Here is an 18,947-nt window from a genome sequence, read left to right as displayed (position 1 = left end):
CAACATTTGTTAGAAGGTAGCTATTATTTATAACCTGTTGTATCTCCGGGCTTTTCTCACAATTTCTCTAAAGAAATAAAACTCCGGCTTCAACAAGACACTTGGAATTTTACTGTGATAGATTGACAATGCCTCTTATATCTTATTCAGCGGGCGATTGAAATAACAACCTGAACCTCGACCTTGAGGTTGTCACCTTATATATTATCATATAATTCTCCACAACTAACGCCATTTATGGGTTGCCCAATAGACTAATCTAGTGTCATGTACGTGTGAGCTCATAGACTATTATCAAGGATACTACAGAACCTAATTGTAAAAACACGGCGTACACCTAGAAAGCTTGTTTAGGAAAAAATTAGGAAGAAATCCATGGATAATAAAAATATGCTGGTCATAACATCCTTGTCCGAGAATCAACAAAACCTTAGGGTAATTTACTATCAAAACATTACAACGATCAATAAGACACCTCCGCAAATTCAAACCGGATTGGCAAACTTAGTTATTTATTATTCATACATCGAATACAAATTTAAATGTATTAATATTATATTCGCATATAAATTGAATATTTGAAACTCGAGCTATAAAAAAGGTGCAATAAAGATATCATATTAAAGAAATGGCACGTAGACGAATTAAAAAGGAGAGGAACTTTTAACGGCTGAGTTTGAGATTGAAAAATTATCGCTTTTATATTTAGACAGGTTTTTTCAAGCAACTGGTATAGCGGAGTCATTTTGAACGATCCGCACAATTGAGGTAGCTCTTTTTGGTGAGCCGTATTCGTTCGACTCCCGATAAACCGTACAACGGCTCAATTGAACGTAACTCTTTTTTTCCATGAGATATTTTTGAAGAAAAATGCCGTTCAAATTATCCAAGTATTAATTGTTATTACATACTACAAGACGTAAACGGAGTCTGACGTCTAGACATGGACGTAAATATCTACACCTACTAACTACCTAGCATCTTATTTTTCTCGTGGTAAGGGGCAGTATACCGGTACCAAGAGTCGTACGATCATTCATACGGTTACGCTGGGGAGCTGGGAGCCGTATCGGTAGAGCCGTACAGGGGGAGACGTATCGGGCGAACACAGAACGCTCATTGCTCATACGCTCAAAGCTCCTGTTCAATTGAACCGTAGTTCAATTGAGTCAACTCTTTGAGTAGTACGAAAATATTGAGCAGGACTTTGATTCTCGACGAAGTGATTCCACTCGAACTCGATTCAATCCACTGACTTTTGACGTTTGGCGTATGTACCTTAAACGAAACTCAAGATTAAGAACGTCGACCAATGTTTGTATGTACCTTCAACGGCGATTGCGAGCGGCCTGGGTTGGAGAATCGATACCCAGGTACCGTGACTACCACTTTTAATAAAATAACCCATCGCTAATTTGGTAGTCAATTAAAAAAAGGTTCATACTCTATTTTTAGTATACTTTGTATCCTGATGAAGAAACCTTTGATTTTGAAACATGTTGATAAGGTTAAAACAAAGTTTTAATTTATTTTAAATTCATTAAAATAGTACTCATTATAACCACAAAGTTGGGAAAGTAAGCTATTCTATTGGCTAAAACCTTAATAATGGTTTCTAAGGTTTTGTGGTAAAATATTTCCTGTATTAGTTTTAGCACTCCTTGCTTTGCAAACTAATATTTGAACTGTTATTAGCACGATGAGGTCACATACAAATGTATTCTTCTTCTTCCATTAACTTCTCAGGCCTCAGCCATATTCTGTCAGGCTGTCGGAGTATTTCCACTTTGGAATAAAATCCAAATGAATGGAATATTTCTGAACGTATCCGAAAACTAAGAAATGTTTTTGAAAGGTAATGAAATACGCTCCCATATTTTATTATTAAAATAAACATTTATAATAACATTTATGTAAAGTATTAAAAATACAAGATCGATAAGTTATTGCAGATTTCTTTGCTTTTGCTAAATGCATTTTAAAATGCTAAATCAATTTGAATGTCAAGCTTTAACAAATAAAAAGTAAAACCTCCAAAGGAAAATAAATTGTTCATGAAGGCGATATAGAACTACAGAAGACTACGCATATTATTAAAGAATGCAAAATTTAAAGGTCTTCCGTGGACTTGATAAAACACCTTCCTTTTTTGCTTCCTTCGGGCATTTGAAAACTTGAAAATTAAATTAAAAAATCCATGTTTTATGATATTTCTAAAAATATCTCTGATTGGCTACATTAACTTAAATATCTCTGACAGCTTTCGTGGTCGAGGGGTAATGCTCTCGACTAGCAAGCTGGAGGTCGCGTGATCAAATCCCGGCGTGCGCAAGTAAATTTTAGTTATTTCACAATTTACTCATTTGAAATATAGTATATTTGCGGCAGGTTCCAGAGTGGAAGATTTCTCAGTATCGCCCTGGTGTAAGACCACCATTAAGAATTGAAACGTTGCTTTAAATGGCTTTAGCCGTGTTTGGTGACCAGATCTGAATAGCCAGGTACTTCCCCACCTTCCTCTTCCCGATCTCCTTTCTCTCCTCACTGCCTTCAGCCTCACAACATACCCCAATTGGGGATGCCATAGTTTCACTGCCTAGAAACGGTAGGGGGCAGTTGGGACTCTTGTGCGGTTTCACATTTAAAAAAAAGTTTCAAACTTAATTTTATAAAAAAAAGACAACAAGCTTTTGTCAACGCATGATAAAATAAGTTTGACATAAAATTGAAGTATGATATGGGTCTAAACTTAATTGACATAAATTAAAAATACATCTGACTAAAAACTTAATTCTATAAAAAAAGCTACACCAGACTTTTAAGCGTTTCTTGCATAAACGTGCATAAATTAGACACGAAACTGAGGTAGGATTTGATTTGAAATTCGAAAAAATATTTATTTTAAAAGCATGTTAACACGATGAAGCAGATAATAATAATAAAAAATAATGTATGTTTAATTCAACTGAACAGAGAAGTGGGTGCAATACCCTGTATCCCATATTAAATAATACATAAATACGAATTTTAGATTATAAAATTGAAAATGGGATAAAAATTTTTTTTTTTTTTTAAATTATATTTTGGCTGATTTTCCTGCTAAAGGCCATTAAATTCGTAATGATGCGTTTCAACACAAAAAGTTCGTTGACACATTTAAGGTATTTATTTGTTAAATTATTTGTGCTTTCCGAGGATTTCCAACATATCTTCGTCCTTTTAAATTGTGGCATAATATTTTGTATATGTATATTTTTTCATCCTTTTCCATTTACAATGTAATTTTTTTACCTTTCTTTCTTCTCTCCTTTTTAAAATAATAGTTTATTACATTTTTCTTTCAATTAAATATCAATGTATATCATGGTCACCCTACATGTTTACTACATTATACTGTAATTAAATGGCTGCAATTAGATTGATAGGTACCCAATCCGTAGAAACGTTGAGGTAACAATATTGTTCTCTTAATATATAATCTTTGTGCTATTTATTTTATTTTATTATTTTGTAAAATTACTAACCTCATCTAGGCTAGTGAAGTGATAAATTAAAGATCTCCACTGACCAGGTATAATTATTATTTCCGTCCACAAGTATTCTGGGTAATGAGGAATACATATAGTAGTTAGTCCCACAATTTTTGCACTGAAATAAATCCCGACTTCTAGTATTACCTAATGTAATCCGCATATTCATTTCGTTCAAAAGAGTGTTGTAGTTCAACAAAATTGCTGGAATGCCTATTTTAAAACATTGAAAATGTAATAATTTATTTTGTATTCTTTCAATGGCTTGTACATGAATATTGTAATGCGGGTTCTAGCAAAACTTCCTAGATCACTAGATCATCTCATTCAAACATTGTTTTTAGGTTCCCATACAAGTTACTAGACTGATTTGATTCAGTGTCCCGGCCTTGCGATCTAGGAGGTTTTGGTTCTAGACGGGAGAATTGTAACTCAAGTTGACATTAGGTGAATAAAGGAGTAATAATATGGTGAAAATAGAGTCTCACCTGTTTTCCCCTCTGTATATGTGTCGGTTGACGGCTCTGGACATAAGTATGGCGACCATGGGCCTTAGTGCTTTTCCTCCGCCACCGAAGTAATATGTTGATATGTTTCTTAATTCGAACTGGTTTGTGTTTTTCGCTAATGCCTGAAAAAAAACACATTTTAAATTAGAGAAGTAGCTCGAAACGGAATTAGCCGTGTTCGGTGACCAGATCTGAACAGCCAGGTACTTCCCCACCTCCCTCTTTCCATCCCCACTATCTTAAGCCTCGCAACATATCTCACAATTTAACCTTAGTTTAGCATGAACTTGAATCTCTTACTTTTATATCCGTCTAGACTCTAGAGGTTCTGTTTATTTTATACTTTCTGTTGTCACTGTATATGATTTGTTTATGGTCTATTAGTACTAGAATGCCGTAGTCTCACTGGCTCCTAGATGTTTAGGAGCATTTGAAACTATATTCATATAAAAAAAATATTTAAAAAATATATATTACAATATATAGTACATACATATATTTTTACAATGAACATAAGTACATAATAGTTGTAATAATCTTATAAACATAATAGCAAACTAATACAGTTAAGGATTGTTGCATATCTGTATGTATATAATATTTATTAACAAGGAACAAGAGTGGACCAAGAATAGATACCTGGGGAACGCCCGAATTATTAATGTTAAATACATCGGCAGATGCAGTTTCATTCCCCACACGATGCAATCTCCGAGAGCAAGAATATTGCCAAATTAAGATTCGCCGGGTTAACATTAAAAATAATGTCCTAACTAAAGATTATTTAAATAATAAGCAGACACAACAGACAAAAATAGATTGGTGACATACAGGCGACGTACAACCGAACATATACTATTCGTTTGCATTTGATCACTCAAAATCTGCGTTAAACAATATTGACAAACAGTTTTTTAATTTTGATATCAACTTAATAACCTTGGTGTTTTAGCGTTAATTAATACATAAAATGACCAAATGTGCATTTTTTTAAAAATAATATCACATGGCTGACTGTTATTTAAAATTTTATACAGATTTGTATACAAATTACCGTCCATAACAGTTATATGCAGCTCGATTAACATTCAAGTATTCTGCATCCATGTTCATACACCTGAACCTGACAGGTTATTTTTAAAGGCTCACGATTTAGTAATTGGAAGAAGTGAAGCAATGCCCTGGCACCGTTAGTTACATTGATTTTAATAGACATTCCTACGCTTACGATTTCTACGTGAACCAAAAACGTAAGCAGAAAAACCACGCAACGAATCCAAGTAGTAGAAATCTACCAACATTTTTATGAAGAATAGGCTTAGAAATTATGACAAACATACTAAACGCATCATTTACTTGTTATTAGATTGGTCTGGGAGAAGATGGGTATAATGCACCTTATTTCAGGGGTTCCCTAACGTCGCTATCTGTATCGATCAGTTCGAACTATTTCAACATCGTGAAAAGTTCGTCATAAAGATACATTTGAATGTGAAGGTTTAAAAGAAAGCCCATAAATGGTAGCGGTCCCTTTGGATGAGGTGGGATGAGTTTATTGGATGCAGAAAGCGTGGGACGGAAGAAACTGGATGCAAGAACTGGACGGAAGAAGCTGGGTACGATTATGATCGATAATTAGGGTCTATAAAAGCCTATACGAGTGTCGAAATGCACTCAAATATCAAACTGGCGTCGAAATTAGATTCCCACACTTCTGAGTTCCGAGCATTACGATGCGGAGGTCATTTACAGCATATATTGATAATACCGACCAGATCAACTCTTCTTTGGAAGGCGAAATATATATTATAATATTTATATACATTGTATATATATTGTAATTTTACTATTTTACATTTTCTTAACAATAACCATCAGAAATATCGAACAGAAGTAATAAGTACGATCACAAATGAGTATAGAATATATCGAAAGCATCTCCTATCCTTATCGCATATTCCTCTTCCCTTTACCAACTTATTTGTTTCAAAGCAAAATAAAACTGCTATCTTAAACCAACATGTTTTCGGTTAGAGATATGAGTTTAGGACTTTTTGACTTCATCTTATTTAACCTCGAATGTTTATATTATAAAAGCTGTTTATTTCACACAAATAAATAGATACATTATATACACGAGATGGGTTTTGGGACCTCGTATTAACGTTTCGGAAATACTTTATCTACGTCACTATAGAATAAAACCCCTTGTCTGCCAATTTCATAACATTCAGGGCACATGAAAATAATTGGGCAGTTTTTTTACCTGCCCTGAAGATCGCACAGTTTTGCTGAAATCGGTTAGCGTGTTGTTATAAATGAAAATTTTGTGTACAAAGTTGCAATATTCATTCGATAATTTTCCATTCAACAGTTATTACTTTTTTATTGTTATCGACTTTAATTTGTAGAACTTCATTTCAATTTTAGGTTTTTCTCTTATGTAAATGAAATCCTCAGCACGGGAGATCCCAGTGAGGATATCATTATATCTATTTGTTACACAAAAAAAGATAATAAAACACTTATTATTATTATTTAAAAGTATAAATAAACATAGTAATAATAGGATTTGGTTCCGATTTGATTCCTCCGACTTCTTCCAAATGAATTTAAGTACTTTAAATACATATTATATTATAGTTTGTCTAATTAATAATGTTGAACCGCAAAGATTAGTAGTTTAAAAATATATACATGATATGGTTCCATGATAACTCAACAAAGTGACAATTCAGCCCACCTTTAAAAAGTGATATAGAGTCATTAGAAACGATGAAAAAAAATTAAACCTAACCTACTTAACCCAGTTAATAAAGTTATTGTTTCATCACTTTTCATGACTTTATATAAGTTTTTAAAGATGTGATGAATTATCATTTTGGTGATTTATCCGGTCACCACATAATATATACCTAGTATGTTCGTAAGTAGTGGCAGATTCACTAGACGGTGTGTTTAGTTTGTATTTGACTACAACCTAGAGCTAGAACATGTATCTGAATCAACTCCCTCCACACAGCATCCCCAAAGATGACATAGGCCCTGAGGGAAATTATTTTCTTCAGGGCCTCCTGTGTGGAGTAAATATAAAAAAAAATATAAAAAAAAAACTTGGTTAAAAATTAGTTAATCGAAAGAAGGAATGAAAAAAAATAGCAATTAAGACAAAGACACACTGTGGTGAAGTCGGATGGTTGTTTTTGGATGAATTTGAAGTGAACCATGGATAATTGAAGAACCTCCGTGATAATGACAAATTAAAATATATTTTGTCTATGCATAATTCATTTGTCAGCGCATTATGACAACGATAAAACTACTGTGGATAACCTTGGTGGGTGCACCGGGCTTGCATGTTTTCAATTCTTTACACGCGGTATAAAGTCATATTTTTACAAGCAAATAATTAAATAACAATATTCATAACAATGCTGCAGGTAGGTTCGTCAAATAAGTTGCAAATAGGATTAAGCTTGACATCTTTAACAATGATTAGATTCAAGTATGTATCTAATAACCCAACTGATATTCCTACGGAATGTCTGCGATAAGAAATAATTATTATGTGTTATTTATTTTATTTATTAAAGCTCTTTTTAGGGGCTCTTACGCGTGAATTGTAAAAATTATACGGTACTTATTTAGTATACATAGAACTAAACTACACTAGTAACAATATTTTGTGTTTGTCAAGTGATAAATTAAAGATGTCCATTGACTCGGCATTATTATTTCCGTCCATAAGTATTCTGGGCAACGAGGAATACATATGGTAGTTAGTCCCAGAATTTTTGCATTGAAATAAATCCAAACTTCTATTATTACATTGTAGAATCGGAAAGTTTATCAATGCAGGCAATTCTGGACTGTCAAATTTTATTTATTGAACGCCCATAGGGTTTTTACAAACATAATACATGTCGAAAATTTACAGAAACATAGAGAAATAACATATCAATACATACATATCAGTACAATAAATTTTACAAACACAATACAGAAACATATCATATATATTGACAACTAATTATTTTTGCTTTTATGTAGGACGGAGAGGTTTTATACATCGGAAAGGTGTGCATATGTATTGGCAGTTCGGAAAATCAAGCTAGTGGGGAGTGATATGAATAGTTAGTGCAATGGTTGTCACAGTGGAACAGATGGTGGAATCGAGTAGATTTAGTGAATAGTTAGTTGAATGGTTGTTACAGGGTAACAGATGGTGGAGTCGAGTAGATTTAATAGGTAACACTTCAAATTTAAAGTTTAAGTTCTACGGGAAGAAAGAAGCGATAATTTCAGATCAGACATTAATGTTTTGTAGCAGATATTAATCACAGGTTGTATCAACGTGTATATAACATATCTAAGAAACTTCCTTTGTACTTTCTCCAAACGGTGTAAGTTACAGGTATAAATTCCGATTAACTCAAAATTATGAGGTAAAAAAAGAGCACGGTAACAAAAATTGATAAAACCTTACAGTTATTCTTAATACACATCATAATTATATGTTTTTTTAAATAAACCATAACCTACTAAAGAGCTTCTATTATTCGACATTGATTATCATGACTTATTAATTCTCACACCATTGTTCAAAAGAAGGAATGCAGAAAAATTATGGTAAAGTTCTTGACATATACAAAAAAATTTGTACAAATACAAAAATAAGTTTAAAAAAACCCAATTTAAAAAAGGTCACCAAGAATTCAAATTCATGTAAATGTATGTAATATTAATATAATATGTACCATATGAGTTGAATAGTTTTTTTAATTACCATAAAACCGTTTATAAATTTGTGGTTTTAAAAATAATAAATATTAAAGAAGTCGTAAGGGACATAAATTTAATACATATATTTTTTAATATCCACATACTGGATGTCCGGAGGTTTAGAGCACTAACCTTTGAAGGTTATTCTATGCAAGGTGTCCGAGGGTAAAGTGGCTGTGATTACTTAATTAAGTGATTCTACGTGATAATAAGTAGAAAAGATATTTTTTTAGAAATTCCTACGTTAGTTAGTTTTCAGGTAAAAACATCGACTTGTTTGAATAGAAAAATAAATATTCTTCTATAGAAAAATATAAATGTATGGGAAAAACAATGGAATTTCAAAAAAAATTATTCATTTTCACTTTTACCATCATGTATAATCACCTCCTGAAGTTTGAAGTGTGCACTTACCCCCGCACGTCCTGAATGATGGTAGAAGTAAAAGAAGATTTTTTTTGGAAAAACCTTTGTTTTTCTTTACTAAATTATTTTAAAAACTGCCTTAAACGTTTAAATTTCGAAAAATGTTACATATTTGTATCTTTTTTACTTGTAATACATGTAGAGTCACCTATCGAAGATAGTGCACTTTACCCCCGAAAACCTTCTATAATACTGGACAGATCGCGACGAAAGGAAATCTGCCTGAAGGAATATATTTCCTCAATGGAATGGCATCCGATTTGAATCGGCGCAGCTGAGGCAATTCCAAATGTTGATACAGTAAAGAACATCGAGAGAAAGGGGAGAAAAAATTCACAGGTCGAATGTGACAAGGAGGAATTAGATATACCCTTTTACAGAATTATAACCGGCACTATTTGATATTTGTGTTCGGTCGTGGAATCACGAGTTATTGCGTAAAATAAGTACTACGTTCGAGATGCAATAATATTGGGTAAGGATTAATGTAGTGTATTGATGAGCTGGGTTACTGAAAAGTGCAAGTTATTGCATATCTTTACTTTACATTGATGAGATGCAAATTGTCGTGTTGATTTAAATAAATAAACGGCGAAGCTCAACACATAATGGAGAAGAAATTATGTTGAAACTTGAACAACAATTAATTGGATAATCTTATGCAGTTATCGTATCGGTGATTAAATCCAATATTGTATTTGTATGCCTTTCTTGTAAGATTTGAGCTTTTATACGGACAAAACTATTTATTCATATTCATATTGCGTATATACATGCGCAAACAAATAATTCGACTTAATATTTTAAACAATAACTTGTTCAAAAGGCGTATTTTCATAAAATAATAAAATTAACGCCATCTATGAACGCGTAGATTATAACGTAAGTTATTACGCTTAAGAGGATTGGAACAACAATTGAAACAAATGAATGTTGTAGCATGTATTATTGTGAAAATTATACTACGGTTTCAGGCTACAATTCTATTATGAATAGATTACATACCGTTGATAACTATTTTGCTAATTAAGCTGATGTTTTTAATATGCCTCTGTTAAAATATAAAGCTGAACCCATAACACTTTAGCAGTGCATACTTTAACGAGATCACAGCATAACATGTTTTTTTTTTGTTTTTCTTCTTGATTTCATACACTTTGTACTAACCTATATTTTATATAATTTGTACTTGGACTGTCGATAACTATCCTATCCAGTATGTAAATGGCATTTACGCCGTCAATTCTAAATAAACTTTTTTTTTCTCTAACATAATAATGCATTGAAATAGAAAATAGGAGAGTCCAACTTCTAAACACATCTTCTATACATATATACACATATCCTCAAAAAAACCCTGATGGATAGATACTGGTACACAGGCTGATGTAGAGATACCTCGTAGGAGAGCAAAAAATTACGAGATTTTATCAGATAAGTATAAAAATAAGAAAACTGAAACAACAGAAGAACACCAAACTGAAAATACAGGGAAAATAAAGACAAAGGGAGACTCCGCATATAATAGCTTTGAAACTTGAGTGTCTGGTGCGGGTGAAGTTCCACCTGCTTTTTTCTGGCATAAATCAACAGAAGAATAAGAAGAAAGTCAATATGGCCAGTTACATTGTCGAAACCCGAATCTGCATACTTTTTCATGTGAATACCGCACAAGAGTTGGAGCCAGTGGGAGTATGGCATCCCCAATTGAGGTATGTTGTGAGGATGAAGGTAATGTGGAGGGGATGGAGGTGAGGAAGAGGAAGATGGGTAAGCACCTTGCTATTCGGATCTGGACCTAACACGGCTTATGTCATTTCACCAGGACGACAATGAGAGTATCTTCCACTCTGGAACGTGCCGCAAGTATGATATATATTATATCTAATTAATGAATCGTGAAACATAACAAATTAATCAAACTAAAATTAAGTTTTTTTTATTTAAACTCGCGATTCGTAGTATGTTGACCACGGAGGCCGTCAATAGGCAAAAAATCAATGAAAATTTCACCTTTTTTGTAAAACACACAATCACTCTAACAATGTCAAATATGACGACATCAATGACCATCAAAAAGCATTTATTGAGCAATATGATCAATTAACATGTCTTACACACCGGCCGTTTATTTGGTTGCCAATGTATACAATTAACACAGCTTCTTTACTCCATTCCATCAGCCATTTACAAAAAGGGTCAAAACTGTAGAAAACGAACCAAGATGACGCAGTACATTTAAAAAAAAATAATTATGGCTTGTTAAAAATGTACCATAGTTTATGGATCAATATTGTAGATCTATGTGGAACTTGAATTTAACCTACCTATGTAAAATATTGCGAAAGTGGACGGTCTAAGAACTGGCTAGGACCAAACACGACCTACGAAATTATGTAAGCAAATAAAATACGTCCCATTTATTTAGCCCAATAGGGTCAAGGGCAACCAAGAACGAGCTCGCAGCTGAATCAGTATGTTAGACGAGACTGACCAAAAGAGGTTTATTTTACAAATATCGATAATTGTGAACTGTTTGAAGCAAATACAATCTCCACGTTCTGCGCGGAATGATAAATAATAACACAGTGATTTAGCGAAGTTAGAAGGCGGTGTATTAAATATTCCAGCGATAAAACCATTTTAAACAGACGTTAAGATTGCGAAAAGCCAGCTTTCAGCAATTAAGCAGTTAGAATAACGACGCTGAAAGATACAAAGTAACAAAATTAGCCAAGGATTGAACACGTTTTTTTAAATAATAATATTGACTTAGTGTAGTCGAATAATATAAGTGGGTAAATACCCTGCTTACGCGACACAGAAAAAAAACAGATTTAAGTAATTTCTTGAAAATGTTTTTGAATTTATTACTAAACAAAGTTAATAATTAATTGTACAGGAAAAAAGACTAGCATTTAAATAAGGAATTATTAATGCGTTGTAATTTATTGAAGGGTTTTTATACAGAATCCAATTTGTAAAATAAATAAAAATTTCAAAACAAATTTCACAGCTGCATAGTTCTGTCGATTTCAACCTATTTGACTTAATAAGTGTAAATAAATCTACATGTTGCAAATCGGGTAAAATAAAATGAGAAATACTTAATTTATTTAATTATTTTACACACACATAGAAAGGATTGAGAAATTGTAAAATCGTTATCTACAATAATTTGTTTACTGTTTTTTTAAATACTTGCAGAACTTAATAATTAAATTTGATAAAAAAAAATTAAAAATACAACAACTTTTTTGGGGCTATTGTTCTCATCTGAATCATAAGGATTCAGGCGCATTTTTCAGGATATTGTCACTGGAAAATCGTAGAAAATTCTGCAAATGTATTATTTTTTTAAAAATAGCCACCTCTATGATAGAATGCCCGTAACTACTTCAAAGAATTCGATTAAGAGTACCCAAAAGACAAACCAGATAAAACCACACATTAAACATCCCTCGATGCAACACTAACTCAAAACACAATTAAGAGAGACAAAACCACACATTAAACATTCCTCAATGCAACACTAACTCAAAACACAATTAAGAGGAAGCTACAAGCCAAAAATGTGTATATTCTTGGTATACCTTATACTGAAGGTAATAGACATTAAAATCGCTTGACAAACAGATTATAGAAACGTTCGATTTCAAGCACAAAACTGTTTTTATTTATTTTGTAAATAATTTTATAAGAAATTTAAAAAAATATCAAGTGAAACTGTCACAGATAACCTTAGCTATAATCCTGTATTTTTAAAAGTTGTTTCCTTTACGCGTTCACACATTTCTATTGAAAAAAAAATTTTTTAGTAGTTTACATTTATATTTTTGAACGAGTATTTTATTTTTTATTTGCATTCTACTCAAGCAAAACGATAGGAAAACCTTCAATTTATCTAAAGCATATTTTGTGGTAATCATAATGTGCACCAATTCGTTATAAAGATTAATCAAAATAGTGATTTGGCATTAAGGTTCGCCTTAAGAGAGACAAACCAGAGAAAACCATACATTAAACATCCCTCAATGCAACACTAACTCAAAACAAAACACTTTCATTCGGCGCGCTAAGTACATTTTTTTTCTCCATACAGTGAATTCAACTTATTTAACACAGCAACTCACATTTTTAAATCTTAAATCCCTCTCACCATCCCATCCCTATAGTCTATAAATATTTTATATTCACTAAATTAAGATAAATAAGTGAAAACCTTTTAGTGGTTGCATAAAATACACGTATTTAACTATACCTTATAAAATGATATAACTTTTGGTTTTCCAAAATAAAATAAAATACAACAAATTGTTGAATGTATTTTCAACTCGTATGTTTGTGATTTCAAAAGAATTATGAAGTCAAACGATTACTAATCAAACATTAATTCACATGATTCGTTTTTAAATTTAAAAAATTAGATAAGAGGTCCGTTGGGATGTAAATGAGTTTTTCTGTCACGAAAGATATGGTTGTTAAAGAATGCGCATAATAAGTAGAAAAAATATTTTATTCGAAATCGAGAGAAAACACAAAATCAAAAGCGAGATATATATTTAATTATCAACTAATGTAATTTTTCTGCAGATTATGGTGGGCATTCGACGGATACCTAAGTGCAATCGCCGCATAATATGAATATACATCTTTTTTAAACGCATGCAATCGAAATAGTTGTTTAAACGCAAATAAATGCCGTTCAAATTGTTACTAACTTATCAGGTTCTATTATTCCATGGTCATGTTATAGGAGGTAGTCAACATCAATTTGGGAGGCGCGTTTCGGTAACGCCGCCCCGGGAACCATTTATTGCACAACCAACACCTCTGCCATAGGACACAGTAAGTGTTTCGCTACGTTTGGTGATTTAGAAGAGGTGCCGGGTTCATCTGGTGAGGTGTGTTCAAGATGCGCCTGCACACCAGATGCGTGGCGTACTGTATCGGCAGAGCTGGTTTGACACAGGCCCTGATGGAAATTATTTTCCTCAGGACCTGTCGTGTGGGATTAATGTAACCTGTCCAGAATCAACAAATCATGCTTGCAACCGTTTTAGTGAGCAACATTAATAAATAACATTTTATAAGTCATAATTTTCACATCAAGACAAAAGTAATATTTCAATGCACTTCAAGGTGAAAATTATAATTTAGTAAGTGCCCTAATAAAAATTACACATTAACGAGAAAACCAAATAAACAATAATGACGTTTTAATAGAATTTATGTATCGAATTACTTAACTTAAAATTACTTAACCTAAGAAAAAATTTTAACGAATAATTAATTCACTAAAAGCATCGACCAAATTTTGTAAATAATTAGTGTACTTTAAAAATAGTTTTAGGATAATTACTTTGAAATTTCCAAGAGAGTTTGCAGCACATTTTAACTGTAATGGCGTATTATAGATATATTTATATTAATTGGTGATCGGAAAACACATCAAAATTAAAAATCAACACACCTTTAAAATTTGATATAAAGTCATGAAAAGTGATGGAAAAAAAAATACAGTGATTTATTTTTGGGATATTAAGCCGTGTTGCGCTACCTACATCTTTAGCCAACGTTTTGTCACTACACATCTGTTCTGATGATGGACACTGTAATATCGTCCGAAACGTTGGCTAAAGAAGTAGGAAGCGCAACACGGCATAATATCCCAAAAATAAATCACTATAAAACTTTTGACCGTGAAAATATTATTATTATTATACTCGTACATATTATATGGGTTTACCCGGGTTAGGTTTACAGTTTAGTATTTTCATCGCTTTTAATTAATCTATATCACTTTTTAAAGGTGTGTTGAATTGTCATTGTGTTGAGTTATCATGGAAGTATATCGAGAATAGGCCTGATATTAATTTATACAAAGGTTATTAATATGCATAACAGGTTGTAAGATAATTAGCATAAAAATTACACATCTATTTTTGATAGGGAATTCCAACTAAAAGTTAATAATAAAAATATTAAGGTCAATCCTTTCACAACTTGAAAATGAAATAAGTGATTATTAATAAATGTTTATTGATTTTTGGTCATTTCACCTGAAATAACCATTGAGTTCAATGAAAATCATTGAATGGTAAAAATTATATTGCGTTGGAATCAAAGTTCAACTCATACATGGTACGTAGAAATCTTCCGCTATCAGAAACCGAACTCTTGATTAAAATGGGTCGTTGAAATAAATAATGGTAGATTTGATCGATATATTGCTAATATTATACCAGGCCAAATTTTGTGAATTTTCATTTAATGTACATGTGGCAATTGAAGAGAGAAAAACGACAGTAAACATAGTTTTAGATATCTCCAAAAATTACGATTTTATGAGCTTTCAAATAGTACATCGGTAAAATGTACGCAATTTTATATCGTGTATACAAGCAGTCTAAATCAGAATTTGAATAGTAGTGCTGCTGTACTGACGCGCATGCACAGCGATTCAATTTATTCATTTTACGCCCGTAGGGTTTTTACATAAGTATTAATGGTATAATTTTGACATGATGAATAATTTAGAACATGAGAAAGAAGTAATAAAATTACAATAGACAAAAAATACATGCATGAAATAAATAAAAAAAGAATCAATTTTTTTAAATTATAGTGATAGGATAACAAAGAGTTAAGTCCAAGAATAGGAATGAAATAGGTATTTAAAACGATCCACAAAATTCACCAAGTTAAGGCCTTAAGCCTTAAGGCGATGCACTACGTCGTGTAATATTTTAAATTGAGCCGCTATCAATAACAACCCTTACGTAGATGGCGATAAGGGTTAAATTCCGCTTAACACCATCCGCCTGTTTTGATTTATGCAAGAAAAAAACATGGCCAACAAGTGCCTTTTAATTTATTTTGTGGATGTTCAGGCAGAATATTAAAAAAAATTCCGATTATTTTATAAATAACTTAATTTGCCACATTATACAATAAAATCATAACCGAAAATAATATTAAAAAGACTTATCTTATCTAATAAATAGTCAATGATTTCAAAGGCCAAGTTATATTGTACTCGCAGTATTTAATTAAAGCATCTGAAACATTTCTAGGCGACCAAATTTTCAAACCAAAAACACATGATTTTGCATTACTACGTATGGCATCGCCTTAAACATATAAATACATAATATTTGGTTGGCTGGTTCAATTTTTGTCGGCGGCATTTATTTTTTTTCTGAAGATTTTTTCAATTCATATTAATCGACTCTTTATATATTCTGTTTGTAAAACTTTAACGAGTATTTCACTACCTTTGAAAACAGTTTTTAGTTTTCAGATACGTTTAGAATATAAATATAAATAAATTTTATTGTAACGCGGAAATACTCGTACCTTCTGATAGAATATGCCTTAGGCCTGGGGAGCTAAGCTTTCAATCTGTTGTAAGGAAAATATCTAGATAAATAAGGTTTTTTTATCTGTATATGGAAAACGTATATTCATTATTTATTTGAAGTCCATTCATAAATACTAGTTAAGTGTACGATTACTTCAGAGCTGATAACATTGATGAAACGCAGATTTGAAATAAACCGCTGAGCAAATAATTAATGTTGGCAACGCAAGTTTATTTGCGTGTTAATTCACATTCAAGTGAAATAGCCCATTAAATAAGTGGTGATTTAAAGGTTTCGTGTCGTAAGTGTCAAAATACTAAACATAACGCCAATCAGTGAAACATATTAAACAAAACTATATTACAGATGCTCTTGTGGAAGTTTTGTATACTTATTTTTGGATATATTTTATTGATATTGAATAATAAATAAACTATGATGGCACTTTACAATTATTGTTTTTTCTGCTATAACACGATTTTATTCCAGGACCAGAATCAGGTAAATGATTATTATTTTTTATTTATTTATAGAGCGGTTTACATATAGTCCTTGTGAGCACTTAGGCCATAGGCTCATTGTACTATCTCCCATTTTACCTCATTCCTTAAACTGTCACCCGGTCCCTTTTATAAAGTTTACCAGGGTTGTCATAGTATGTGGCTATGTCTTCTGATTACACAATGTGTCTTCCCAGGTCTCATCTCTCCTCTCCAATCCCCCTTGGTTCATCGAAGGCCCCACAAGGGAAGAGAGCCTCATATCTGCTCTCCACTCCCCTTTGATTCCCTGAAGGCCCCATAAGGTAAGAGTTCACGGAGGTGGCCTCATATCTCCTCTCCACTCCTCCTTGGTTTCCTAAAGGTCCCACGAGGAAAGAGGGCCTTATCTATCATTTTATTATTCTTAACAATTACCAATGAAGTATGTTAAGCGTCAACATTAAAATCCCTTAAATAATAAAAAGAAAAGCGTGATGATTGTAAATCAATCTTTTTGTAAATTGAGTTTTAAAATAAATTATTTAAAAACTACTTTTCCTTTCTGTCAGAATCTGACTAATGTATTCTGTCATTTATGTACGAGTATTGTTTACTTGTCGAAGAAATGTTAACTCTTTAACAAATCTTTCATCTGGGTTTGTTCCGGCTCTGTGGAAAAGTTTAATGTGTATTCATAAAAAGGCGATAAAAACGGTATACCAAACAACAGATCAATTTGTAAAACGTGTGATTTACTCAAACTTTTTGATATCATTGTAAAACCTTTCAACAACAATATTGTTCCTAACCAACATGGCTTTATCAGAGATCTCTCTATCTTAGGTAATTAAATAATTGATTAAAATTATATATCCGAAGCCCTTGGTCTGAAACTAAACACACTGATTTTAAAGAATTTTATAATGTTCGATATCACGTACTAATATATAACTCGGATTGTTGGGCATCGAAGGTGAGTTAGATTGTCAGTTACCTTAGTACCTAACAGGGTGCTTAGTGTAAAGATTAATTCTATACAATCTAATATATTATTGTAAGTGGGATGCTTCAAAACTTTTTTCAAATTATTCAAATTGTACAAAAACTACTGCTATTTGCAGACGCCCTAAGAATATATAAAAGAATACGTAATGTGTATGATTGCCAAATTATACAGACTAAATTAGATCAACTGCAACAATGGTGTGAATAAAATGCTTCATTTATGAACATTCAGAAATGTCAAGTTATACGATTGTCCAAAACTCAATGTCATATCTTACACGAATATAAATTACATAATATTAAATTAACAACAGTGTCACAAATTCGTGACTTAGGTGAAAAATTCGATGAAAACTTGAAATTCGTTGCACACATTGACGATGTAACTAATAGAGATTTCAAGACCTTAGATTATACTTATATGTTCTTTATTCTACATGTTGTTAGTTAGAAGTCAAGTGGAGTATAATTCACCATCTGGTCTTGTTTGTATAAAATTCACGATTACAGCCTTACTAATAAAAAATCACTTTACAACCGTTAAAAGGTGTTTTTGTTACACATTGTACAAAGACCGTACAATGTATTTTTCGTATTATTACCAATAAAAAATATCTAATAAGTGCACAGCGAAGAACTTGCAACGTTACATTTTGCCAGAATCACGCATGCACCGTGTAGGTACGTCAGTTTCCCGGCGAATGAGTTATGATTCGACATTTGTGATTTCTTTGTTAATAATTTCTATTATAATGACCAATTCGCTATCAAATTAGTATAATTTAATATATTTACTATTATTTGTGTTATTTTTTGTCAGTTTTAATCTGTTATTAATTATTTTTATTT

General features: G+C 32.0%; 1 protein-coding gene across 1 annotated transcript in view; it reads right to left on the bottom strand.

The window, feature by feature from the left end:
- qless (decaprenyl diphosphate synthase subunit 1 qless) overlaps positions 1-18,947 on the bottom strand; it is a 179,310-nt gene that overhangs the window by 63,139 nt on the left and 97,224 nt on the right. The window contains exon 3 of the mRNA XM_089632924.1: positions 4,019-4,161. Within this exon, the coding sequence (XP_089489050.1) occupies positions 4,019-4,161 (143 nt within the window). The remainder of the gene's footprint in view (positions 1-4,018; positions 4,162-18,947) is intronic.

The sequence above is a fragment of the Hesperophylax consimilis genome, chromosome 6, assembly GCF_061612785.1.
Source record: "Hesperophylax consimilis isolate HC1 chromosome 6, BYU_Hcon_1.0, whole genome shotgun sequence".
Classification (NCBI taxonomy): domain Eukaryota; kingdom Metazoa; phylum Arthropoda; class Insecta; order Trichoptera; family Limnephilidae; genus Hesperophylax; species Hesperophylax consimilis.
The sequence above is the reverse complement of the archived record's forward strand: the minus strand, read 5'-3'. Positions and strand labels throughout refer to the sequence as shown.